The sequence below is a fragment of the Ostrea edulis genome, chromosome 4 (assembly GCF_947568905.1).
Source record: "Ostrea edulis chromosome 4, xbOstEdul1.1, whole genome shotgun sequence".
NCBI classification, from domain to species: domain Eukaryota; kingdom Metazoa; phylum Mollusca; class Bivalvia; order Ostreida; family Ostreidae; genus Ostrea; species Ostrea edulis.
In genome coordinates this window covers 8,346,697-8,374,103 of record NC_079167.1, presented here as the reverse complement: position 1 = coordinate 8,374,103, position 27,407 = coordinate 8,346,697, and the positions used below count along the sequence as shown (strand labels likewise).

The 27,407-nt window shown below is 36.1% G+C and overlaps 2 protein-coding genes across 2 annotated transcripts; one reads left to right on the top strand and one right to left on the bottom strand.

Moving 5' to 3' along the window:
- LOC125669901 (FAS-associated death domain protein-like) lies at nucleotides 1-5,592 on the bottom strand. The gene is made up of 3 exons (XM_048904736.2): nucleotides 4,900-5,592; nucleotides 563-589; nucleotides 1-416 (listed from the first exon to the last, which is right to left on the bottom strand). The coding sequence occupies exons 1-3, from the start codon at nucleotides 5,273-5,275 to the stop codon at nucleotides 148-150; spliced, it is 672 nt and encodes a 223-aa protein (XP_048760693.1). The 5' UTR covers nucleotides 5,276-5,592; the 3' UTR covers nucleotides 1-147.
- Nucleotides 5,565-27,407, top strand: LOC125669900 (alpha-2-macroglobulin receptor-associated protein-like). The gene is made up of 7 exons (XM_048904735.2): nucleotides 5,565-5,790; nucleotides 7,362-7,503; nucleotides 10,865-11,014; nucleotides 12,386-12,481; nucleotides 12,902-13,140; nucleotides 18,672-18,830; nucleotides 26,554-27,407. The coding sequence occupies exons 1-7, from the start codon at nucleotides 5,650-5,652 to the stop codon at nucleotides 26,620-26,622; spliced, it is 996 nt and encodes a 331-aa protein (XP_048760692.2). The 5' UTR covers nucleotides 5,565-5,649; the 3' UTR covers nucleotides 26,623-27,407.

Genomic DNA, 27,407 nt, shown 5'->3' with positions numbered 1-27,407 from the left:
ATGTGTTGGTGATCTGTTTTATTTCTTTGAGCTTTTTGAAGCAAAAATGTGCAGAGTATTGCATGTAATATTACTATAGATTTATAAAGATAGAAAACCATCAAAATAACATCACATAAGACATCTCTCAAAGTTCTGTTGTTTTGATCAAATGTCATGATCCTCAATTCGTCCAGCCAAGTCATATCTTTCAACTGCAGAATCTCGCAGTGCAGCAATTACTCTGCCCCTGTCAAACTGCCCTCCATTGTCTCTTATCCATTGCACCAAGCACTGATAGATCTGATCCCGTAAATTACGAGGGTAATCCTGCTCCACCGAGAGCATGTCGCCATCTGTCACACCCAGCGTTCGCATGAAGAACCTCCATTCCTTGCCCAAATTCTTGGTTAAGAAATTGATTTCCTTACTGTACCCTATGGTAAGAAAGTATTTTACTCTCATTTCATATTCTCCTCGCACAATGTATGATGAAAGTTCAAAACTGATAATATTCTATATATACATTCTAAAGCCAACTTTGATAAAGTAATAAAAAAAAAAGCTACAAAACAGTACTTACTGTCGACATTCACTGCACTGGTTGGATCTGTGCAAAAGAAAAGAGACGAGTCAAAAATATGCAACTACTGGAAATTTAAAAACGAGTATGGATACATGCTTAGCACTTAAAAAAAATCTGGAATCTAGCTACTATGATCATATGTATATCATATATGTTATGTCAATGTGTCACTTATTCAACAATGCAATGCATCAAGATTATGTTTGGATGTTCAAGATTTCATTGAAAAATTGTCCCAGGGGTCAGACTAGGTCGCTGATGTAAAAAGATGGATGCCAGATGTATGAAAAGAAAATTAACAATCTTTCATCAGGAAAACTTGCTGGAGCTTCTTTCATTATAAATAAAGCCTGCCTAAGCAACCCATTTCACTTTGAACTCAATTTCCATGATTTATTCTTAATTTTCCCACAGGAACAGCTAATTTTGTCTGCAATAATAAATAGTAGGGGTGGGGTGTGTGTGTGTGTTATGGTATAGACCCCTACTATTATTATTACATTTTCTCAATATTTTTAAATGTACTTCTTAGTTTTATTACCGTAAAAAAGTGGATTTACATGTGGAATAACATTGCTTATTTTGAGCTTTGACAGAGGTATTTGTAAGTGTAAGGAATGACAACTCTGGGTAGAGATTGTAAAAATCCTTGCATTTTGCAACTTCAAGTTGTTTACAAAGGCCTTAGTCTGAAAACTTTAAGAGGAGTTAAATAGACAAACCATGCACTCACTGACTCAGACCAACAACCTCTTATTTTCTCAACAAGAGTACCGCAACATATATCTGTTAGACCTTTAGTATAATATCTGTATCGATGATTAGAAAGTCCAGAAAACTATTTGACCTACTTTCAACCCTAAAGTAGGTCACGGTGCACCAATCAAATTAAATTGTGAATTAATTATGTATTTCTCTGAGAGGGAGGTTTTGACAAAATTTCAGGGTAATACCTAAATTCATAATGAAAAAAAATCTGGAAAACTGTTTGACCTACTTTTACCCCCCAAGTAGGTCATGGTGCACCAATCCAGCTGAAATGCAAACTAAACTTATATTCCTCTGAGAGGAAGCTTGTGACCAAATTTCAGGGCAATATCTGTATCTGTTACGAAAAAAGTTTTTTCTAAGTGATACTAAAACCTTGACCTTGAGAAACAACATCTTCCACTTAACAGAAGGTGTATGTGTACCAAGTTTGACAGTCCTAGCACTAATGGTTCGGTCTGCATCCTGTCAACAAAGTTTTCCTGCTAAGAACAGGGCTGTCACTGTCCTTTTTGGTACAGGGTCCAGGTCCCATTAGATTGGGAAAATTATCAATGTTTTGGGTCAAATTGGGAAATTGGACTCGGGCCTTGTCGAAAATGCGCGAGATGTTATAAGTAGAAACGAAACTAACACTGAAACTTTTTTATATACACACAATGTAACAGTTTGTGATATTGGGAATTTCTAGATAATAAATTGGGAATGGGGGGGGGGGGTGTTTCCCAATTGGGAAGGGTCCATTTATTGGACCCAATTCAAAGAGATTGACGGCCCTGAAGGAATAATATGACCTTGAACCTTCTCCACTTGGCACGAGGAGTATGTGCACCAAGTTTGACAGTCCTTTGGGACTTACCCCTAGTATGGGAAGATTAGTTTTTTAGTAGATGTAAATTTTTTAAGATATGGAAATTATACAAACTAAATAAAGGTTGTTCTTTTTAAAAATAAATAGCTAAATCAATATCTTTTCATACAAAAAATATAAGAACAGGATTGAAGTATTCTTTTAGCTACTACCAAGGACCCCTCCACAAATCCCCTATATATAGTGTCGGGGCTTGAAGCTAACTTTTCATGTCACCAGTCCAGCCGGACTGATGGGGTATAATTTCAACCAGTTCGCAGAAAAATTTACTAGTCCAACAGAATTTTCCAGAAATAATTAAAGAGACACTACAGCTCATTTTCCACATTTTAATAAAGTGTTTTTTAAAACATGTATTGATAAAATGATAAAATTCATAACGATACTGACAATTTTGAACAATTGGGATGCATCAATTTACCCTCAACTGCGCTTTGAAGATCGTTCGGAATTCAAAGGTTTCTTCATTCTGACTCGGACTTTTGAATGCTTATTTACATCACGTGGTTTTGAATGACAGCAAAGGTGTTGTGTAGGAAATTATTTAAATTCCCCTTCAAGGGGGTCCACACTCACCTTTCAAGTACAAGAGTATTCCCTGCTCCTTAAAATAAGTAATTATATAAATCATTATTTCAACAGAAATCCTTCCATGTTCCCATTGACCGATGTTTTTACAACTAACACGTGTCGTGTTCAGATAAAAATAGCACTTACTTTTAAAAGTAGTGTCTTCGCAGCTAGTCTCAATGGCAGATTTAGGGGGAGGGGGGGGGGGGGGGGGGGCAGGATCCCCCCTCCCTTTTTACGCCACAGATTGTGAATGAAAATCCAAATTTTGCACCAGAATGGCCGATTACTGTGGCTAATCTTTGACTTTCACACCCCCTTCGGAAATCCTAGATCCGCCACTGAGTTACATGGGTTTCTCCGAGCTCTTTGTTTTCCAACGGTCAAACTGATACCATGGTAAATTTTATTTCACGTATGAGTTTTATCTCATTCTATTTTCACCTCTTTTCTCACAGAATCTGTCAAAATTCTAGATCTATCAACTACACTTTCTCTCACTGGACGACATGCTGCACTGTTTACTGTCTATGCGCATGCGTCTGAAGACTGAAAGGAGGAGACTCGATATTTTTTGTATAGGCCATCAAAAAGTATTAATTTTTACGTTCAAACGATAATTTTTAACTTTAGATAAGTGTTATTTTCGCAAAGTTCATACTTTCAACAATGCAACAAAAATTGAGAAAGCGCTAGGAAAATTGTCATTTCATGATTTTTCCGCAAAATGAGCTGTAGTGTCTCTTTAAACATATTTCATTACTGTACTCAATATGCCTCAGACAATATTGTAACACTTATGTGAGATTTATGAAACAGTTTTGTCTGATATCTACATATCAAAGCATGCCAAATGTGTGTATTAGATTTCATGAGTATATTTTCCTAAATGATGCTTTAGAAAATTAACCAGTCACATTGGACTGACTAAAACAAATGTCAGTCAGTCCACTAGAGTTTTAACCAGTCACAGACTGACGGGCATATGTTAATTTCGAGCCCTGAGTGTTGGATCCAGGATTTAACTGAAGAAAATTGGTACATGTACTAGATTGACATTTTCCCTAAAAAAAAATTGATGAAATTGTGATTATCTGACTACAACAAAAGTGGTAGATCTACATACAATAAAAATGTTTTGTCTTTGTTTTAGTTTTTTAACAATCGGGCTTGGACAGAGCTGCAGAAGCAATTTTTCATGTACATATATACATATTAAAAAGTACAAATGCATGGCAATGCACATTGGAGGTCCAGAGCACTTTATTTAAATTAATTCCCATTCAAAACCCTTTCTTAAATAGTGTTATTATGTCTTTTACTCCACATTATCATGCCTATGTTTCACATTATCACACCTTTCATTTGCATTATGACACCTACATTATGACTTTTAACTTCACAGTATTACATATTATTATGCCTTTGATTAACATTATGATGTATTTGATTTGCATTATTATCATTTATATTTTATACCTCTAACTTTTATTTACTTATAAGTGATCCTGATTGGCTTTCTGTCACCATGTCTGTTATGATGAAAAATTTATCTCCAAATGTTGGATTAGACAGGCAGTACAGTACAGTACTATGTATAAAACCTTAACCAGTCACATGTATTGGGTATAGAATTTGTTTGGGAACCCTTCCCCTAAATTAAGCGAGATCTTCTCGCTAAAACACAATTATCTTTCTTTAGCGAGAAATTAAACCTTACCATAAACAAATGATTTGGTGTTTTGATTGAAAATAATGGTAAATTCTGTGCAATGCTGAATAAGTGCAACACACATTCAATAAAATGCGAATTGCCTCTATAAAATTGATAACCCAGTCAAGAAATTCATAACGTTGCTGCGAATGCTGCGTAAGAGGGAAGGAGGTTGAAATCCAATGCGCATCGCAAGTGTTTTTGACATTTGAGCACTTTTTCTTCTTTTCACGTGAAACATGAAAAAATGTACTCCTCGGGTGTTTTTCTCGGTTGTACGGAGTATATTTACTCTCGTTAAAAAGGGATAATCGCGTTTTTGCATGAATATCTCGCTATCGGAGAAGTGTTCCCAACCTGTTTAATGTTACTGGTGGATATCCAGACACAGAGCATGGAGTATAAACTTACTTGAAGGACTCATTTGATAAGGAACACGGTTCACTACCACTGGTTGTTGAAGTGGTTGTTGATAATGATTAACTGGTACAGCAGTCTGTTGACCAATATTTGAAATTCCATTCTCAAAGTTCTCAATTATCCTCAATACATCTAGACGACCGTTACAGGAACCACCTATAATCTGTTTCAGAAATTCTAAATTAGATGGACCCAGCTTTTCCCGAGTCTCCAGAATTTCCCACAAATCAGTTGGTCGTTTGACATTTTCTTTTTCTCGTTTCCTCACGTCATCTTTACACAAAAACAAAAGTGATTTCAATTCTTCAGCATTGAGAGATTTGTCAAGTTCAAGTAACATTTTCTTATAATCCAAATCCGCGGCCATGATATCACATTTCAGTGTCCATTGGCATTCTCAAGAAGAAAAGCACTGGAGTCTGGAATTTTTCCACTTCCAGGGTTTTCCGAAAAAGTAACTTACACTTGAGTCCGAACCCGACAATGTGTATCGAAATAGAACGATTTCATAAAATATATCATTATATGATGATTTATTTTCTCTTTAAGATTATGATACAAAATGCTAGATCATTACTAACAATTAACTTCATGAAAAATCCATTATTATAAAAAAAAAAAAAAGAACCTGGAAATCGGGATCAACATTCCAGCATTCTGTACTTTCACTTTGTGAGCTATGCATGATTGATACATAGATCTATGCACGTGTGGTGACAATTAGAGATCAGGAAAGAAAGCATGTTGAGTTGGTTCAACTTAAAAATAGAAACATTTTATGTATTATTTGCGGGTTATATATGTGTAGAAACGACATTAAAAGATGCCGAACGACCTTTCAGGATACTCAAAGTGAATCAAATATGGGAAAAAGCGCAGAAGGTGTGTTTACAATATTTTAGTTTAATATGATGTAATACAATCTAATTAAAATCATTTATTTAACATCCGTTTGCTAACAGTTTGCTTTGCACATTAAGCAAAGGGGAGTTATGGATCAAAGGTAGGGTGGATGCAAATGTTAGATGCCATGGGTTTCAGCACCAAGATGTTTCAGCACTTGGCAAGACATTTTGGCACAAAGATAAGATGTGGTTGTTGGCATACTTTTCAAATACTTTAACCTTAGCAAAATCTTTTGAACGATGGGGATAGGGCTTTTTAAATATTTCACAAATAAATGCCTCATGATCATGCAAGCCATCTTTTGGTACCAAGACCATTGACCTTGGACTTACTTTTCAAAAACTTTTAACTTTGACTAATAGCGAGCAAAGCTCGAGTCGTGAAGCAACGCGATGAGCTCGCTCTAATGATTACGCAAATGAGTCACGTGATTTGCTCTTCATCAGCTGAAAAATGATGGGGACTACCCATAATGCTTCCAGAAAAATGTCGCCGTCACTGCGGTATACTTCATTGACCACCCTGTAGATAAAACAAATAAATAGTTTGGAAAGTACCACAAATGATTTTAAATTCCAGACAAGCTTTCCCATACCTTCGTAGGTTTTGTTGTGGATAATTGCTTGATTTGAAAGAAAAACAATCGTAGTTAAAGATGACGTCACAATGCACTGTTTACATCAACCGCATTATATTTTCCGCGTTTATTGAATTGTTATGTTTTTTAAAAGATGTTATGGGTCTTTGCTCGTCTCAGCGGTCATACCGTAAACATATTATATCTTTTTAATCAAGGGAAATAGGTCTTTGATATCTACATTTAGATGCCTTGTGACCAGGCCTATCATATGATACCAAAATGTTTGACCTAGTGACCTTGGACTTTGGCCTACTTTTAAAAAACTTTAACCTTTTGAACCAAAGGAGAGTCGCGCTTCCTGTCGAGCTATGTTGTCTGAATAAACATTAAAGCACTTGTAAGCAATAAATTAACAACTTCATCTTCTGAACCATGCAGCTATTAGCATACACATGAAATTATCATGTAACATATCTCAAAATAAACCAGAAAATCATGTGAGCAAAGATGAAATCTTAGTTTACTTCTGCTGTATTACATCAAGAAAACCCATTAGAATAGTGAAGAACTTGATAACAATCATTGTACTATCCAAGGACAGATCAACACAAGTAGCACATTCCATCTTTCTTTGTGGGTATATTCTAGAATTTAAATAAGTAGTATACTGAAACATTTTGAGAGATTGATATTGCTTGCTTTAGAAAAGATAAATGTTCTATCATCTAATCCAATATAATATTTTTCAAATAGCAGAAACTGATAAAATTACTTGCACTGTAAATTAAGTGACATATTTTATCCCTTTCTTTACAAAAAGTAAAAAGTTTAGATTCTAATTTACCTGTTTTGATAAAAAAGAAGAGGAGATAATTGGTATTTAATGTAATGACCGACTCTGTATTGAAACCATTGTAATTTACTGATTTTGTGTTGCTAAAAATGAATTGATTAAATGTCATTTCAGCTTCATTCAGGACCAAAGTTAGCTGATCTCTATGCAGATTTGAAAATTCAAGACAAAGTAGAATTAGAACTTAAAAAGTTAAAAGCAGAGGATATGGATAAAGATGGAATGAAAGAGGCAGAAGTACGGAGAAGGTTAATAGGTAAGACATGTAATATTCAATACCTTTATATACATTGTTTGTTTAGGTGGGTGACAACTTGTTGAAGCCTTATGTCCCACCGGGAACGAAGAGGATAACAACAATGTTTAGGTGGGTACTATGCTCTCATCGTGTTGCTTTGGAAAGCAATAGTGTCCGAGCTTTCCAAAGCAATGCTACAAAAGCATAGTACTGAAACTGTTTTTATTTGATTTATAGTACCCACCTAAACTGTGATTAATGGGTTTAGAGCATCACATGATAATTCCAGGCACTATAATTTTTATGCTATTAACACGTTTTAAAAATTATATACATGATTTTGTTTTCTTTCTGCAATTTATGTAAAAATATTCTTCATGTCAAATTATGCAATTTTACCTACCATTCACAGAATGATATCCAAAATAAATAAATTTTTTGTATTGTAATTTCTAACATTTATTGTTGATAATGTAACTGTAACAATGTGTTTTAAACAACCATTACAAAAAGAACTCATTGATGAATATTTTATTTGTTGAAAATGTTAACAACACAGTTACTAAAGTTGAAGTTTGAGTACATGTGCTATTTGACATGGTACGATTAATATTGAGAGTATTCATGCAAGGTATAGATGTATTTTGATTTCATGTGCTCAAAATCATTTTCTACTTCAAGTAAAGCATTTAGTAATTCATTGTCCTCACACTCATAAAAGAATCAATTGAACTAAGCAAAGGTAACATTTGGGGGTTCAATCAGGAACCGATGAATACCCTTTCGGACCAAACACAGGGTACTTTACAGTATATTTCACCATTTATGCTGTGTATGTTTACATAAAAGTTCACTTAATCGTCTATTTCATAATTTTCAAAATTGTTCGATTGGTTTCTAACCTCACAGAATTCCCTTAAAATTCTTTCTACAAACTTTGTTGCTTCAAACGTATTTTGTTTTGCTATTTAATTTTGTTACAAATTCATCTGGTACGTCCTGCCCAAATCGAGCTGCCATTTTTATACGCCCGTCGAAGACGGGACATATTATGGTATGGCGTCGTCCGTCTGTCCGGACCTTGTGGGCAGGATACAGACTGAACCATAAGCCCTAGGACTTTACAACTTGGTACATTTGATCACCATGATGAGAGGAAGATGCCTATTGTTTTTCAAGGTCAAAGGTCAAGGTCATAGTATCACTTTTTAGGAAAACCTTGTGGGCAGGATACAAACCAAACCGTAAGCTCCAGGATATTATAGCTTGGTATATTTGATCATCATGATGAGAGGAAGATGCCTATTGTTTAAGCTCCAGGATATTATAACTTGGCATATTTGATCACCATGATGAGAGGAAGATGCCTATTGTTTTTCAAGGTCAAGGTCATAGTATCACTTTTTTAGGAAAACCTTGTGGGCAGGATACAAACCGAACCGTAAGCTCCAGGATATTATAACTTGGTATATTTGATCACCATGATGAGAGGAAGATGCCTATTGTTTTTCAAGGTCAAAGGTCAAGGTCGTAGTATCACTTATTAGGAAAACCTTGTGGGCAGAATACAAACCGAACCGTAAGCTCCAGGATATTATAACTTGGTATATTTTATCATCATGATGAGAGGAAGATGCCTATTGTTTTTCAAGGTCAAAGGTCAAGGTCGTAGTATCACTTATTAGGAAAACCTTGTGGGCAGGATACAAACCGAACCATTAGCATATTTATGAAGTAGCACATTCTAAGGCTATCCCTCTTTATATCTTGATATCCATTTCTACAAGCATAATAATGAATTAGCTCACAGAGGACAGTGCTAACTTCACTAAAATATGAATCCCACTGAAATATGTTTTCCTTGAGCAAAATCTATGGGCGTATTATGCCACGTTGGCATTGCTCTTGTTATTATTGTATCGTCTGTAAACAAAGCCGTGCTCTCTGGCTAATACAAGAAGTTTTTAGGTCACCTCACCTGAGTCACTCAGGTGACCTATTGCAATTGGTCTGTGTTGGTTATCATGCGTTAATATATTGAACATTTTTAAGTTCTTCTTGATAGCTATCATTCCAATTCTTTTCAGATTTGGTATAAAGCATCTATGGGACAATGGGGCATTAATTGTAAATTTCAGGTCTCCTGTACCCCTGGGGCCTGAAAGGCAGGGCAAAAGGCGCCAAAAATTGACCAATTCTCAAAAATGATAGAGGTTCTGACCCCAGGGTGGGGCCAAACTTGGTATATAGTGTTTATGTGTAAAACACTTCAATAACATCTTGTTTAGTGCTATTGGTACTAAATAGAAACTAAATATATATTTATAAAGAACAGGTAGTCCTTCAACAAAATTGTAAATTTGATGATCCCAGGGGTAAGGGTTTTGGCCAGGGGTATTAGGGTTTTGGTATCACGGTGGGGCCAAATGGTCTATTAATAAATGTGAGAACAATAGAACATTTTTAACTTCTTCTGATAACTACTATTTCAATTCCTTTCAAATTTGGTATGAAGCATCTTTGACATAAATTGTAAATTTCAGGACTCCTCTGCCTTAGAGGGGCAGGGCAAAAACTGCCAAAAATTGACCAAGTTTTAAAAGTCTTATCTACAACTGCATATCTTTTAAGAAAAACTAAATGCATAATGATATAGAGCAGAAAGGCCTCTACCAAAATTGTAAATTTCATGATCCCCGAGGTAGAGGTTCTGACTCCAGGGCGGGGTCAACCTTGGTACATATTTATATAGTGTGTATGTGCAAAACATGTAAATGATATTTGCTTTAATGCTATTGATACTGATTTGAAACTAAATGAATATTGGAAGGAGTATATAGTCCTTTACCAAAATTGTAAATTTCATGATCCTAGGGAGTAAGAGTTTGGTTTCAGGGTGGAGTCAAAATTATTATAGTGATTATTGTCTTTATCATTTGAAGGACAGCAACCCCAGAGTTTTGACTCTAGGGTGGGTCCAAATTAGTGATATCGTTTAATGATAATACATATTTGATATTATGTAAAGCCTTTCATCAATATAAGCACTTTTGTGGGCATTGAGGTTTTTTAAAAGAACACATCTAGTTTGATGCTGTCGCTGAATATTAGAATTTAGCTTATATATTCAGAACAGGAAATTTTTCCTACATTTTTAGCCCTTGGGACTAGTGATACTTTTAACTAATAGATAACTCTAGAAAGCTTAAGTTCATAGTCCCAACACTTGGCATAATAGTGACTGGGCACTGTCACTTATGGAATAGACGACATTATCCAATGAAATTCCTTGGATTTATCATGTGATTCACTATTAAATGTAATATATGAAGTAACTGTATTGATGAATGACATGAATAAGTGTATTTTATTTCATTAGATCTATTAGAGAAGTACGACATGAAAAACGTAGTCTCTGTACCACAACCTCCTGATATGAGTAATGAAATACCGGAGACGTTCGAGCACCAACTGAGGGACAAAAAGCTTCAAAAACTCTGGAAGAGAGCAGAGTTTGCTGGATTTTCAGGTAACTGTGTATGTAATGAATTCAGTTTCATCCATGATTATTTGAAAAGGCACAGTTTCTGCTCAAGGTGAATATTAACATGAAATACAGACCCTGAAACGTGCTACTACACCTTAAAAACGAACCGAACTGTTCTGTGCAAGAAACGAACCGTACCGTTCAAGAAACGTACCGTACCGTGCAAAAAACAAACCGCATCGTTCAAGAAACGTACCGTCCCGTTCAAGAAACGAACCGTATCATTCAAAAAGCGTACCGTACCGTGCAGAAAGCGTGCAGGATAATATTATGCAAACCCCGCCCCCAAAAGCCCGAAAGCGTACCGTACCGTGCAGAAAGCGTGCAATTTATGTCACGTGACCCACTTTTTCAGCCACAGTATATTATTTTCACAATGGCGCCCGATGGGAAAGGAGGTCGTAGACTATCGCTGGCTATTCGAAGCATTATCCTCAAACATCACGAAGCTGGGTTATCAACTGTGAAAATCACCGAGATGCTTAAAACATGCCGATGATAAATCACAATAAATGTGAAGTGCAGAAAATAATCATTGTGTCATTTGCGACTTTAGTGTATTCAAAACAAAATTCACTTCTTCTTAAAAACTTTTCCAATTTAGGCACTGTAATTTATATCCGGAAACTTAATACGCTTTGTTTTTACACTTACGCACGCCCATGTCGGGGAGCAGTTCATGTAACAACTTTTTATAAAATCGTAAATTAATAAATGTCTGATGAGAAATGAAAAACAAATTGAAACGTAATAACAACCATTAAGACTTAGACTTAAGCAAATTATAAAAACTTTTATTCATAACTTTTATGTACGTTATCAATATGGAATTATTCCATCGAAGCAATAAAAAATAACGTCTCATTTCCCCATGTGCACATTCTAACACAACCACAAATCCTGCAGCCGATAATCAAAGAGCCGAATAAGACCGATCGAGTGAAAACAAACTATCGAAACGTACAATTTATACGAAGTCAAAGCGTTCAGGCCACGCCCACCTCATTAATAAAACGTGCAAAGCGTGCAGCTATTTTTAGCAAACCGTACCGTGCAAGAAGCGAACCGTACCGTTCAAGAAGCGTACCGTACCGTGCAAGAAACGAACCGTACCGTTCAAGAAACGAACCGTACCGTTCAAGAAACGAACCGTACCGTTCAGAAAACGAACCGTACCGTTCATAAAGCGTACCGAACCGTACCGTGCAACTGGTGTAGTAGCACGTTTCAGGGTCTGTACATTGAGATGATATTCATTGGTTTGTAAGGTAAAACCAAAGTTTTGTTGGGTTGAAATAAAATTTTTATAAAGTACTTACTGGTTAAATTTGAAGAAAGATTGTGTTTTACCAGAATGGGAGTTGGACAAACTTAAAGAAGAATTTCTACATCATCAAATGAAGGTGGAGGAATACAACTCACTACAGGAAGATTTCAGTGTCAGGGATGGTATGACATTTTTATGCCCCACTTTGAAAAAGAGAGGGCATATTGTTTTGTACCTGTTGGTCAGTCTGTTGATCTGTAGGCCAAGTCTTGTCTGATCAATATCTGAAGAACCCTTTGCTTGACAGACATCAAATGTGGTACACTGGTACATCGTAAGGAATAGATGAATCCTATTGATTTTGAGTTCACATGGTCAAGGGTCAATCCACTTTGGACATAGGAAGATATTGTTCGCTCGATATCTTAAATTTTCTTCAAAAATGAAGGACTCCGATTATTTTGTCACGAGAACATGTTTCAAATATTAAGTGAAGATTTGAATTTGAAAACAATTCTCAAATACCATGATTTGTTTCACTGCACATTTGTAGATAAATTGGCTCGTATACATTTTAATATTATTTGTATTCAATTGTTTAGATTACATTGATAATTCAATTGATGTGGAGCGAAATAAAGTGAAATACATGGACAAGAAAAAGAAGCAGCTAGAGTTGAAAATGATGTACAAGGATTTAAAGACAGACTATGACAAACTGGAGGGAATGGCTGCAGCTGTAAATGTACAGGACAAGTCATTCCAGGACCCTCGAGTTTATGAGCTGTGGGCACTCGCCCAAAGAGCCAAAATGTCCCCCAGTGAATTGGATTCATTTAAGGTTTATTATGACTTTCTTGTTCACTATTGAAAGGTTTTTTGACTGTTCTTATACTTTCATGTAATAATCAGTTGACTCTGGTTCATCACCCTCTGGACCCAGTTGCATGAAGATGTGTTGATTTTAACTGACAGTTAATGTCTAGTTCAGTGCTCCCACTGAACCAAAATTCCCTTTCGCCACTTTTTCGGGGTGCGGCGCAGCGCAAATAATCTCATGCTTTACACTTATCTCCATCATATTAATTGAACAGTCGCCAAGTCGACTCAGCAATTGGTAACCTTCTTAGTATTTGGGTCGCCTGATCCTCTGTAATCATACTACATTTTTACTACAATTGAACATTCCAGTAGGCACCATCAATTTGCCTTTTCCCACTATTCCTTTTACTTAAGGAATGTAACAACAACACTCTGAATTCATTTTCACATTTATTTAACTCTGTTACACCAAGTATTACAATCAACTTGCAAGCACTACAATCACTAAAGAGTTTTAGGACAATGGAGATAATTGGCCGCATTATCCACCAAATCTGTACAAGGTCTGGGGTTACAACCGAAATACCAACACCCAAGGTGCATAACGGGCATGACGGAGGCCTTGTGTTGAACACAAATGCCCGGAAGTCCCAATGCTTGACAAACCAACATGTGGACGGGAATGGCCCGGGACATATCTGTTTACCCTGTTTCCGAGAGATTGCTCCCTGGTTAAATAGTACTTACTGACACCGAGTACTCCAGACTGTGAGCCTTCCCTCCTTTTAAAAGAGGTGAAGGGGGCACCAAGTATGGCTTAAACTTGTAGAACCCCAACCATACATTACATGAGGGGTGACACTTTCCCCACTAAACAACACATGCCCCCTGTCTTAGTTGACAGATGGGAGAAACACAGGCCAGAAATGTCCCGAAACCCCCCTTTAAGTCCCCCCAGACCCGCCATAAACATTGATATGATGTTCCTCCATCTACCTAACAAGTAAATTTCCTACCCCAGAATGCAATCTTATCGTAACAATTTTAACCTGCCCATTGGGTGGAATGTAGAAGGACGAATGCTCAAATAATTGCTGATAGCCCGAACTGGGCACAATACCGTCTTCAACTCTTTAGGAATGGTAAGTGTAGTTTTTTTTTGTTTTTGTTTTTGAGCTGTTTGATCTGTCTTAGATGCGGGATAGTTACTTTGATATGTGATTGTTTGTGTACCATAACGTTTTGAAATTGTATGCAATGAGAGTTCATGATTTTGTTTGTAATAGTGAATTCCCCTACCCTAAGTAAACCAAAATAAGCAAGTGAAAAGGCGGAAGTGAATAATTTGGCTTCATATGGTGAGGAGCATATTGAGGGGAGAGATTGGATTAACTCTCTCAGCAGAGGTCGGGTGATTGGGTAGCGGGTATCCACTACATTTGCTCAAAGTTATTGCAGGGGACACTTGCGTCAGTGATATGCAGTAACCAACAATGTATCTCTCTTGGCGGGAAAATTTTAAGAGGAAGTAGAGGAATTTGTCAATTTGTACCACTATCTACTTCCTGTGAAAGAGCTTAGACAAGTTGTACTTGTCATTCCCTAATTTTCTTAGGGGGGGCTCCATCAATTAAGTGTGATTATTTGTATATTTATAAAATAATCTATATTATTTTATTCATTACACTGATTTTAGCATTTTGAATCAGTTACATTACTTAATCATATCCAGCTACCATACCTAAACACTTCTTTCTGAAATAATAAGTTGATTTGTTTGATAAATTCTATTATGGAAATCAAAATCAGATAATAAATCATATAAATATAAACTTCATGATGCTACACCCCACAGTGAAAACATTGTGTACATTGCCCGAAATGCAGATGTCACAAAACATCAAGCCCAATTTAGAGTCGTATCTCAACCATTCCCTATTAAATTTCCGTTTTGGTATGGAAGATTTTGCAATTTGGACAGAATCAGATGTTTGAGCAGGTGGGGTTGACAGTAAAGCCAAACATAGATACTTTTTGAATTTTAGACTGACTAGGGTCAGAAGCTACAAGTTTAGTGTCAAAATAGAATACGGTGCACAGTCTTATGAGATTAGCATTTATATACTGTTGCGCACTGAACTTCAAAGAAAATTATTTATTAAAATTGCTATGTCCATATCAATGGTGACCGACCGCATCGTTTATGAAATATTCGAACTAAAATCAAACACATCAAAATCAAAATCTTGTAATCAACGAGCTTGGCCGCAAAAACAAACAATTGATGTATATACATTATACACAATAATACGGCCAATTTAATTACCGGTCGGTTCTGTGGTTAAGAATTGACATTAATGTGGAGATGATAACACAATAATGAATAAGACTTTAAATGTTAAACAATTGACCACAGCAGGGTACACAACTGTCCAATGTACTTTATTACATAATCACCGACTGTTTTACAGCCATACATTATCTGAGGCTATTATCTGGCCTTCGTGACCAGCTCTGTGTGCACTGGAGCGACGCGAGATTTCCGGTCGCACGTGTTGACTGAATAAACAAATTTTGACTGCATAAACAAACTGGCGATAATGTGTCACTGACAAAGGAAAACACAAGACAGATTTTAAAATACAATTTATTGCAAAATGGGATTTTCGCCACTTTAAATTTTTTTCCACCAATTTTGAAAAAAAGTCGCCATTGACGAAAATGGCGAAGCCCAGCTCGAGCACTGGTCTAGTTAACACTATATAAAGGTCGCACTTAATGACAAGTGAATCGTGAGTTAACATTAACTAACCTTTGTGCACTGGGTCCAGAATGATAAAACTACATCTCCAGTGTAGTATAAAGAAGCAAATGTCAACATTAATACTTGACAATGGGTGGTATTACAAAAAAAATGTTGACTGTGCGAAATTAATGCATGTACAGTTCTCCATCAAAAACATTTGATACTTTGTTAAGTTTACCAACTGTAATAGTTAATAACATTCAGTATAATATAATAACTATTGCTTGCAAGTGTAGCAGGAATGAATTTATATGCATATTATTTATGTTTTATTTTGTATATTTACCTGTCTCTGATGTTGTACTACCTTCAGTTCGTTGTTTATTTACACTTATGTCTTATTTGACAGTTTCTGCAGATGCCCACGTGTTCAATCATCAAAACAATCTATATAACTTTCGTAACATTGATTTTCATTGGATAATTATCCGGAAGTACATGATTTAACCTCTATGGGTGGTACTAAAATACGGGTAAAGTTCATATCCTCAATATTTTATTCAATATATTCAAAGTTATGTTTTTCTATTGTCCCAATTTTGTACAAATACCCTGATTTTCGTTAGTTAGTTGGGGGACTTAGAAAGCATCAACTTGCTGTAAGTATCTCACTTTAGATTCAGGTTTATTAAGTAATTACCAGGTTGCACCAGTCTTTCTATGATGGCTCCTGTTAAATTATTTTAGACCCCAAAACCTAAAGGTTAGGAGATAAGTATATAAATATACATAATTCAAATAGGGTTTTCGTTTCCTTAGGCCTTTCCCCCCGTCTAAGTTAGGTAGGATAATTTGTCCCTACCCTGGGTTGGGGGTTGGTTTATTTATTAGCCGAGTTGCAACGAAGTTGAACTCGGCTATTGGTTTGGTGATGCGGGCCGTTGGGCGTCAACAATTGGTTTCCGGATGATTACTCGAAAAGTTTACAATCTAATCAAATGAAACTATGATATATTGTTGGGTTCTAAGTAAGGAAGACCCCTATTGATTTTGGAGAAAAAATGTCAAAGGTCAAGGTCACAGTGACCGAATATAGAATGAAAATTTCAGAAATATTTGGTTTCCGGATGATAACTTAGAAAGTTTAAATCCGAATCAAATGATACTTAAAGGTATTGTTATGTACCAGGTAAGGAAGACCCCTATTGATTTTGGAGAAAATAGGTCAAAGGTTAAGGTCACAGTGACCGAAAATAGATTTAAAATTCCAAAAAATTTGGTTTCCGGAGGATATCTTGAGAATTTTTAATTTGAATCAAATGAAACTTGGATATATTGTTGGATACCAGCAAAGCAAGGCCCCTATTGATTTTGGAGGAAAAAGGTCAAAGGTCAAGGTCACAGTGACCGAAAATAGATTGAAAACTTCAGACAAATATGGTTTCTGGACAGTAACTTGAAAAGTTTAAAACTGAAATTAGTTCTTCACAATTATGAATATGCCACATCATTCCTGACTACAATGTATCCCATGCAACTTGGCTCATGCACCCCTGGGTGCATATATTGATTTTTATCATTATATATACATATATACTTTATATTCAGAGACAAGATTTTTCCTTATAATTTTTTGCAATCTAATTAAAATCAGACTTCTTAGATCCGCGCCGTATAGTCTGCGTAAGTAGATCTGACATAACCCGATTAGGGGTCATGTTCAGATGAACTTTATGTCAGCCAATCAGCGCGTTGACTTTGAAATCGTCGGTGTTCACAATTCAAGAAAAATAGCTGTGATTGTTTGGTTTGAAAGAAAACACATCGCAGTTAGATGTGACGTCACAATGCACCATTTACGTCGACTGGCATTATTTTCCCTGCGTTTTTTAAGTAAACCATCTTGAAAACTATTCAGATCTTACCCATCCCTATTCATACATAAATCGGAATTCACAATTAATTTAATTTGGGTGTATTTCATATCGTACGTTTTGTTGTTTGTATGAATGGAATAGATTAGGCATTATTGCGAAAGTTTAAAATTCGTTATGCGAGAATATACAAATTTACAGTGTGGAATAAACTTTGTGGGAGAGAGATTACAGCAATTTGTTTACGAATTACTAGGAACCGCCTAAATAGCCATCATTGTCTGTATGGCGCAATCTGACTGGCTGATAGTTTTCATGAATATTCCAAGCGAAAGGTCATGCGGACATGATCCCCTATGGGGTTATGTCAGATCCTATTGTAGTGATTGTGAGCGTATTCTAGGATCTGATTTTAATTAGATTGTCATTTTTGTATCATCTTTTATTTATTTTTTCTCCTCTTTGTGCGTTGTTAAATAAACGTCTTTGTTGAACTGTGTTGTCATTGCGGCTGGCTCAAGGTGTGAAAACATACTCAAAAATAAGACCAAACAGAATTCAAATCCAAAAGAACCTGGGAAATAATCCAAATTAAGGTGCAGGTGACCAATTATATAAAAATAGTGTCAAAACGGTCAAACCCTCCTATCACAAGAGGTGCCGTTAGGTACCGAGGATTTTAATCCTAATACACAAGTAAGGGCAACATTGGAAATATTGTCAACTCACAAAAAACTATTATCAACCCCAGCTTTGCCTCAGTTGACAATTTCCAATGTTACCATCACTTGCATGCAATATAATATTCATGTAATGCTTGATGTTTCAGTCAAAGCATAAACACAATTTGAAAATGTTTATGTACTTCTTGTGACCTAAAACATACATTTACTAAATAAAGTCTACATTCTTCTATTATTTATTTTACAGAAAGAGCTTCAGCATTTTGAACACAGACTACAAAAGCATGAATACTATCAAGATCAACTAAGGATTTCGGACGAGGCATTGCAGATTAATTACAAAGATGGGGAAGTCCCAGATAAGCACGTTCAGCTGGAACAGATGGCCAGTGACTATGGAAAGAAGGTCTGTAGTTTATAGTCAGCCTCCGAATGTGTTTAAAGCATATTCAGTGCTTTAAGGATGCAATTATTCCATATTTGCAACAGTAATTTTTGAACACTGAATAAAGGGAAAATAACTCGCGGTGAAAATATTCGTTGTAGATAGGTCTGTGAATTCAAGTAACAGTGAATACGTTTGATTAAATAAATATGGGCTTTTTTATACGCGAGTCCAGGCTGCCAGAAGATATATTATGTAGTCATGCAGTAAGATATTCTCAAGCAGATTGAAATCTTGCAGTCTTATTTAATCATCTTTATTAAATGGTCATATTTTCCTTTAATTCAAATCGGCATATAATGATTTGTAGTGATTTTTAAACGCCTGTCTATATAACCAAACCCAGGTGTTTGATCACCCAAAATACAAGTGGCTTCGGTCTTAATTTACCTGAGTGTGGGATAACCTCAGGTTCGATTACCTGAAGATGTTTATTTTTATCATCAATTTGTAACTCATGTTTTTATTTTTCAGTTTGTTATTCAAATAACTGCAATAATTAGATATCATTTCAAACTTCCCTTGACAAAGTGTCACTGGACTTTAACATGATCACTGAATCCATATTGTGCCATTTTTGCTGCTTTCATCTTTGATGAATATTGTCCATATTCTTCCCTTGTGTGTTTTTGGGGGCTTGTAAGTGTGTGTGCTTTGGCTACCAGGGGCGGAGTCAAATGCTAAATCGGCAGAATGTTGTATTTCGTCAGTAGGGAGTTGTTGTTCTTGCTACACAATGCATTAATATATGATAGGAGATAACCATTTTTTCTAAAAATAATTTTTTATCTTAAGTGAGGTTTTCTGATCACTTTTTATCTGTCTGTCTTTCTGTAAACTTTTCACATTTTCATCTTCTCCAGAAACAGCAGTGCCCAACACTAAGGCACGTCCAACTGACTCAGACTAGTAAAAGTTTGGTATTTTGAGTCAAGGTTGCCCAACTGGTCATGTCAAAATATCACATTTAACTATGTAATTGAAATTCCTAACTTTTATGTGCATAGTAACTCTTTAATCAACAGTACTTATTCTGTTTTGCTTTCGTTTTCAATATATTTCGATGTTCTACACGGGGTTATCCTTCCTGTTGTGCTTTCTAATGTAATATGCCCTCTGGTGGCACAGTGAAAGTCATTTTCTTTATGACAACAGCTGTTCAGTATATTTTTTAGCTTAAAACAAATAATCAAAGCTTAACTAAAAGAATAATTTTGAATTTAATATTGACTTCCTTTATCATTGAATATAATGAAATTCATTGGTTTTTACATCTCTGCCAATTTCTACTGATTACTGATGTGGATTTGTTAACACTGACATTGTTGCTATTCGACTTTGGTTTCTTGGGCAGAGGCAAAAGTGGAGATGAGTTTTCCAACAAAGAAATCAAAAGCAGAGCCTGTTTTAATGCAGGATTACAATTCAAAGTGGCTTTATGCTAATTTGTGTAATCTTGGATGAATAAAGGCTATTATCAAACAGTGGAAAAGCAATGTGTGCAACGATCAGAATGATTGCTGTATGGATTCAAGTTTGGTTAAGTCATGACCGGGTCAAAATTTTTGTAGGAAGAAAGAGGGTAAAAAATCTTTTAAAAGTCTTCTGAAGAATAGCAGGGCCAGGGTGACTCAGGTGAACAGTGTGGCCTATTGGCCTCTTGTCTGGTTATACAAATATTTGTATGGGTCAAACTTAATAACACAGAAATGTTTAAACCTCAAATGTATCTAAGGTTGTTTAACAAGAGGCTTAGGGGCCACATTACTCGTATGAATCACCCTGGCACTGTTGTTGTATTTTTAAGACTTTTGAAGAATCTTTATTCCCATATTGTGGCCCTAACCGAGCGCCAAGGGTCACAACATAACTGATACAAGGTCAATGCCAATGGTAAGAAATTTAAAATCTTGTCAAAAGGAATCTATATACAAAAATGAAAGCCCTACCGGTACCTTAAACAGTTCAGGAGATATTGCGTTGGTCAACTTTTCTTTAAAGTAGGTCATAGTCCAAGATTAAAGTTACGAAGTAAAAAACTTTTGTACCAAAAGAAAAGTTTTCTCACATGGAATGTATACAGGAAACATGAAAGATATATCACTCTCCATTTATAAGTTATGAACAAAGTTTTGAAAATAAAATGATGATAAAAGATTTTGAAACTTCATGTTCAAGGTCACAAGGCCAAAGTATGAAATTGCCTTAAGGAATCTATATACAAAACATGAAAGTCTGACCTTAGACAGTTAAGGAGACATTGTCTAGATTAGGGTTTCTTAAAAGTAGGTCAAATTCCAGTGCCACTGTCACAATGTGAAAACATGTCCTATTATACCCTACTATGGGGGCCCCGTATTTTAACAAACTTGAATTTTCACTACCTCAAGATGCTTGCATATTAGTATGACAAATCACAGCCCTGCTGTTCTAGAGAAGATTTTTAAAGACGTTTCCCTATATATTCCCATGTTAAACTCTGATCCTCTAGTATGGCCCCACTCTACCCCTGGGGTTACAATTTGAGAAAACTTGAATATGCTTAATCTGGGGATGCTTGCATAATAATATGGCTAATCATGGCCCTACTGTTCTTTAGAAAAAGACTTTTCCTATATATTCCCATGTAAAACTTTAATCCCCTATTGTAGCCACACCCTAAGGCCAGTTCAACTTAATAGTAGATTATCATCCAGGGTCACCAAAAAGTATGGGGCGGGTGAGAGGATTTCATTTTTTAATTTTTATTATACACCCGTCGAAGACGGGACGTATTATGGTATGGCGTCGTCCGTCTGTCTGTCTGTCCGGACCTTGTGGGCAGGATCACTTATTAGGAAAACCTTGTGGGCAGGATACAAACCGAACCATAAGCTCCAGGATATTATAACTGGGTATATTTGATCACCATGATGAGAGGAAGATGCCTATTGTTTTTCAAGGTCAAAGGTCAAGGTCGTAGTATCACTTTTTAGGAAAACCTTGTGGGCAGGATACAAACCGAACCGTTAGCATATTTATGAAGTAGCGCATTCTAAGGCTATCCCTTTTTATATCTTGATATCCATTTCTACAAGCATAATAATGAATTAGCTCACAGAGGACAGTGCTAACTTCACTAAAATGTGAATCCCACTAAAATATGTTTTCCTTGAGCAAAATCTATGGGCGTATTATGCCACATTGGCGTTGCTCTTGTTTTCTGAGAAAAATATTAATGACAAATGAGATTTTGTCAATTAACAGAAAAGCATCCTTTCCTTTCAATTATGCCCGTACGAATGTGAGAAATTAAGAAAACCATAATTATGGCATATCTATTTTCTTCATGTGCCTTTTCACGTTGCTATACCGGAAATGTAAACAAGAAGTCTAAATACCAGAGTCGGACATGAAAATTTTCCAGAAATCGCAATTTTCGCAAAATAAAAAAATTCCAGGCGGGTCAATTTTTGAGGGGCGGGCGGGGATGATAATCTATCAATTAAGCTGAATTGGCCTAACCTTGGGCGCCATAGTTTGAACAAATTCTAATCTACACGACCTGGGGATTCTTGTGTATTAAAATGACTAATCATAGCCCTGTTCTTCTTCAGAACATTTTTATAAGATTTATCTATATATTCCCATGTAAAATTTTGATCCCCTATTGTGACTCCACCCTACCCTGAGAGACCATGATTTGAACAAACTTGAATCTACACTATGTCGGGAAGCTTTCATGGAAGTCTCAACTTTTCTGGACCAGTTGTTCTTGAGAAGGAGATTTTTAAATGACCCCAATTTATTTAAGCATTTTCATGATTATCTCCTCTTTGAAGGGAACATGGCTCTTCCTTTGAGGAAACTTTTTTTTAAAAATCCCCTTTACCCAAGGATGATTTTTGCAAAGTTTGATTGAAATTGGCCCCTTGGTTCTGAAGAAAAAGTGAAAAATGTTAAAAGTTTATGGACAGACAGATGGATGCCAGACCAAAAGTGATCAGAGTAGTTCACTTGAGCTTTCAGCTCAGATGAGCTAAAAGCAAAAGTTTCATGTTCCTGAACAATATCAACTAGCCAAGGTCAAAGTTAAGAAATATTTGTATGTACCACCACTTCCTTATGACCACAATAAGTCATGACCCAAAATCAAGGTGATTTTGCCACAGTGAAGGTAAACAGTAAAACTATCAGAAAGATCTGTTGAAAGTTGCAACTTTGTAATTACGAGACTTTGGATTTATATGTGACACAATAGGTGGTGATGTGTAGTTTGGTGAAGGTGGAAAATGGTTTTTTGTTGTTTTACTCCCCATTTGATAATTCTGTAATGTAGAAACCTCACCAGCTTTTTGTGAAGTGCCACAAATTTTGACCAGTGCAATGCGATGTTTACGGATGTAGTAGTGAGGGTTCTTTTAATAATGTGCCAATGCCTACGGTGAACTAAATTTTTAAGGTCATATCAAAAGAATTTTGACTTGAACTTCTAATGCAGGGCTCTTGGCTAAGGAAGTCATTATCTATGTTAAACATCTTAGATTTGATGCAGTGCTGGGATTGAGAATTGAACTCGGGCTTCCTAGCTGTGATGAGAGTAATAAAAATATTTTTGGGGGGGCATAAATTAGTAATGGAGGGACATTAGAAGTTTAAATGCAAAGGTTGCATATTATGAGACAGTGTGTTGTGGCCTTGAATTAAGGTCAAGGGTAAATATGCTAGAAGGATCTGTTCTTGTTCATAATCCTGATATTGGCATAAAGCTTTCTTATGACCAGACAGCGTAGTGTGACTGAAGCATTACTGAATACAGATATTTTCATCCCGAGTTATTTGCATCCATACACATTGGGAAATGATATCACCCAGATTTAAATTTGCTCAAAGTTGTTTTGAATTTCTTGTATAGAATAATGAAAGAAAGAAAGAACAAAATGGGTGAAAACAAAATGGGGGCAATATTTACCCTGTATCATATGGCTAAGATCAGTGTCATTGTTGTAAAATTTGTCCAGGTTATGATTTTGTTATTGAGAAACATTAGTAAAAGTGAGCATCACTGTAGATTGTACAATAACTCCTCAGCTCCTCTGGTTAAATTTTTGTGTTCCCAGGACCCTGAATTTATTTTTAGCTCACCTGAGCTGAAAGCTCAAGTGAGCTTTTCTGATCACCCGTATTCCGGCGTCCGTCCGTCTGTCTGTCCGTCCGTCTGTAAACTTTTCACATTTTCAACTTCTTCTCAACAACCACTGGGCCAATTTCAACCAAAGTTGGCACAAAACATCCTTAGGTAAAGGGAATTCTAAATTGTTAAAATAAAGGGCCAGGCCACCTTCCAAGGGGAGATAATCAAGAAAAGGTATAAATAGGGTAGGGTCATTAAAAAATCTTCTTCTCAAGAACCACTGGGCCAGAAAAGATGAAATTTATAGATAAGCTTTATTAGGTAGTGCAGATTCTAAATTGTTAAAATCATGGCCCCCGGGGGTCGGATGGGGCCACAATAGGGGATCAAAGTTTTACATACAAATATATAGGGAAAATCTTTAAAAATCTTCTTCTCAAGAACCACTGAGCCAGAATAACTGAGATTTATATGAAAGCTTCCTTATATAATGCAGATTCTAAATTATTAAAATCATGGCCCCCGGGGGTCGGATGGGGCCACAATAGGGGGTCAAAGTTTTTTTTTTTTTTTTTGGTTTTTTTTGGTTTTTTGTTGTTGTTTTTTTTTTGATATAGTGCAGATTCAAGTTCGTTAAAATCATGGACCCCGGAGATTGAATGGGGCCTCAAGGGGGGCATAAAAGTTTTACATACAAATTTATAGGAAAAATCTTTTAAAATCAACTTCTCAAGAACCACTGAGCCAGAAAAGCTGAGATTTATATGAAAGCTTCCTGATATAGTGCAGATTATAAATTGCTAAGCTCATGGCCCCCCGGGGGTCGGATGGGGCCACAATAGGGGGTCAAAGTTTTACATACAAATATATAGGAAAAATCTCTAAAAATCTTCTTCCCTGAACCACTAAGCCAGAAAACCTGAGATTTATATGAAAGCTTTCTGATATAGTGCAGATTCAGGTTTGTTGAAATCATGCCCCCCTGGAGTAGGATGGGGCCACAATAGGGGGTCAAAGTTTTACATACAAATATATAGGAAAAATCTTTTAAAATCTTCTCAAGAACCATTGGGCCAAAGAAGTTCATATTTACATGAAAGCTTTCTGACATAGTGTAGATTCAAGTTTGCAAAAACCATGGCCTCCAGGGGTAGGTTTGGGGCCATAATAGGGACTACGGTTTTACATGCAAATAGATATGGAAAATCTTCTGATATGGACCAAGGTGACTCAGGTGAGCGATGTGGCCCATGGGCCTCTTGTTTTTATTTTTTAGGGTATCATATAGTTGATGTTGTGTCTATCCATCTGTCTGTCCGAGCTCATGTTTCCTAAGCTTTTCATCTGAAATTGATCAGAAATATTCCTTGGGACAGGGACTTTTGGACCAAGGTCATCTTGGAAAGGTCAAGGTCACCCAGAACATATACATTATATAAGGAAATAGTTCCTTATTATACCCCCCACAACTTGGGTATACTGGAATCGGGTTGTCCGTCTGTCTGTCCGTCCGTCCGTCCGTCCGTCTGTAGATGCATTGGTTTCCGGGCTCTAAAGCGTTATCCTTTCCACCTACAGTCACCATATCATACATATGGACTACCTACCCATGGGATGAAGATATTCCCTATTGATTTTGGGGTCAAAAGGTCAAAGGTCAAGCGCACTGGACATCGAAGTAGCAATATGGTTTCCGGGCTCTAAAACGTTATCCTTTCCACCTACAGTCACCATATCATACATATGGACTACCCATGGGATGAAGATGTTCCCTATTGATTTTGGGGTCAAAAGGTCAAAGGTCACGCGCACATCGAAGTAGCAATATGGTTTCCATTTAAATTCTTTAATGGCTTTTTTCATCGCATGGAGATGCTGTGTTCCTAGATACCTTTTGGATCATAATACTGAGGTTTTACCTATTACCAACACCCTTTGGGAGATTGGGGTAAGTGGGGGGTATTCTTAGTGAGCATTGCTCACAGTACCTCTTGTTTCAACAGTATTTTAACAGATATTCAAATAAGTAACAGGCAAATGGCTTTCAGAGAAAGGTCACTGAAGGTCATTTTGTCAAGGTCACTCAGAACATTTACCTTATATATGAAAAAACCTTCATGCAGTTATTGATTTTTTGGAGCAAGATCTCTCAAGGTCATTTTTGAAAAGTCCAGGTCACTCAGAGCATATCACTTATATGAGGAAAATGTTTCTTATTTCAACAGTTTTTGAATAGTTATTGATCATATATAACACAAATAAGTAATAGGCAAATGGTTTTCAGACAAAGGTCACTCAAGGTCATTTGTAGAGGTCAACATCACTCAACATATACCTTATACATGTATATGAAGAACCTTCAATTCCATAATATTTCAACAGTTATTGATCATTGTGCAAGTCATTCATCATTTGAAGGACATGTAGTTCATTGGTTAGATGCAGTTCAGGGAGCATCCATCAGTTTTACTGAATGATATTCTTGATTTGATTTTGAGGTGACCAGTAAGGCCCGTGGGCCCTCTTGTCTTACTTAACATCAGATAAAAATTTTAAATTTACATTACACAGGTGGAGAAATATCATGCAGACCTGAAATACCGAATTAACAAGGCACTGAAACAGCACACTGAACTGTGAAAAGGGTCCAGCTCATTCCAGTCAGACAGAATTCACAAACAGCAAGTTGGTGAATGAGGAAATAAATGATCAGTTGTCATGTAGCAGTGAAGAGAAGCAAACTGAAAATTAATAGTGATAGAGTTTGAAGATAAATCAATAAGCCATTACTCTAGATTCTCTGTTTTATGCGAGTGCTTATATCATGAAACGACTCGTAGACATATTGTGAGCACATGACTTTGTTAGTGGTCTTTTGATCAAGAGTCAAGCAAATGATCTTATATCATGGATGGTGCATCTCGCTAGATTACGAGATAATCAACTCTTCTCAGATATTTAGGAATTGATCTAAGGTATTTCAATCTGAAACAGAAATTTTGTTGTGCAGTCATCAAAAAGAGAAAAGAGCAATTTACCAGTGGACTGCTTTTGTGAAATTTCACAGAGAAAACAAATAACTTCATCTCTTCAAGGTGTAAATGGATGAACTTGCTTTTGTTAAGAAAAACTGAACAAAATTCTACTGGAGAACTGTATTATTGAAGAAACATATCTATATTGATGATAATGTGAGAAATTTTTGCATATTTAGTTTGTGAATCTCAATTTTTCCTCAATGTGTGAAATGAAGAAATTGAATATTAAATAAAATAATGTATATATTTTTGGACATGGATTCATCTTTCTTATGCCATTTTTAAAAACTTTTATAACAATTGTAAATGTACCAATATTAACGATGTATTGTTATTATTAGGTCTCCCACATTTTTGCCCCCACATTAAAAATGTTGGAATCCTATA

What these genes read in the sequence shown, in the direction of transcription:
- LOC125669900 (XM_048904735.2), top strand. Translation starts at nt 5,650, where the DNA reads ATGTTGAGTTGGTTCAACTTAAAAATAGAAACATTTTATGTATTATTT. An exon ending in AGTACGGAGAAGGTTAATAG is followed by an intron (nt 7,504 to 10,864) that starts GTAAGACATGTA and finishes TTATTTCATTAG; the next exon opens with ATCTATTAGAGAAGTACGAC. An exon ending in CCAGTGACTATGGAAAGAAG is followed by an intron (nt 18,831 to 26,553) that starts GTCTGTAGTTTA and finishes TACATTACACAG; the next exon opens with GTGGAGAAATATCATGCAGA.
- LOC125669901 (XM_048904736.2), bottom strand. Translation starts at nt 5,275, where the DNA reads ATGGCCGCGGATTTGGATTATAAGAAAATGTTACTTGAACTTGACAAA. An exon ending in TTATCAAATGAGTCCTTCAA is followed by an intron (nt 590 to 4,899) that starts GTAAGTTTATAC and finishes TCTTTTGCACAG; the next exon opens with ATCCAACCAGTGCAGTGAAT. An exon ending in CAGTGCAGTGAATGTCGACA is followed by an intron (nt 417 to 562) that starts GTAAGTACTGTT and finishes TTCTTACCATAG; the next exon opens with GGTACAGTAAGGAAATCAAT.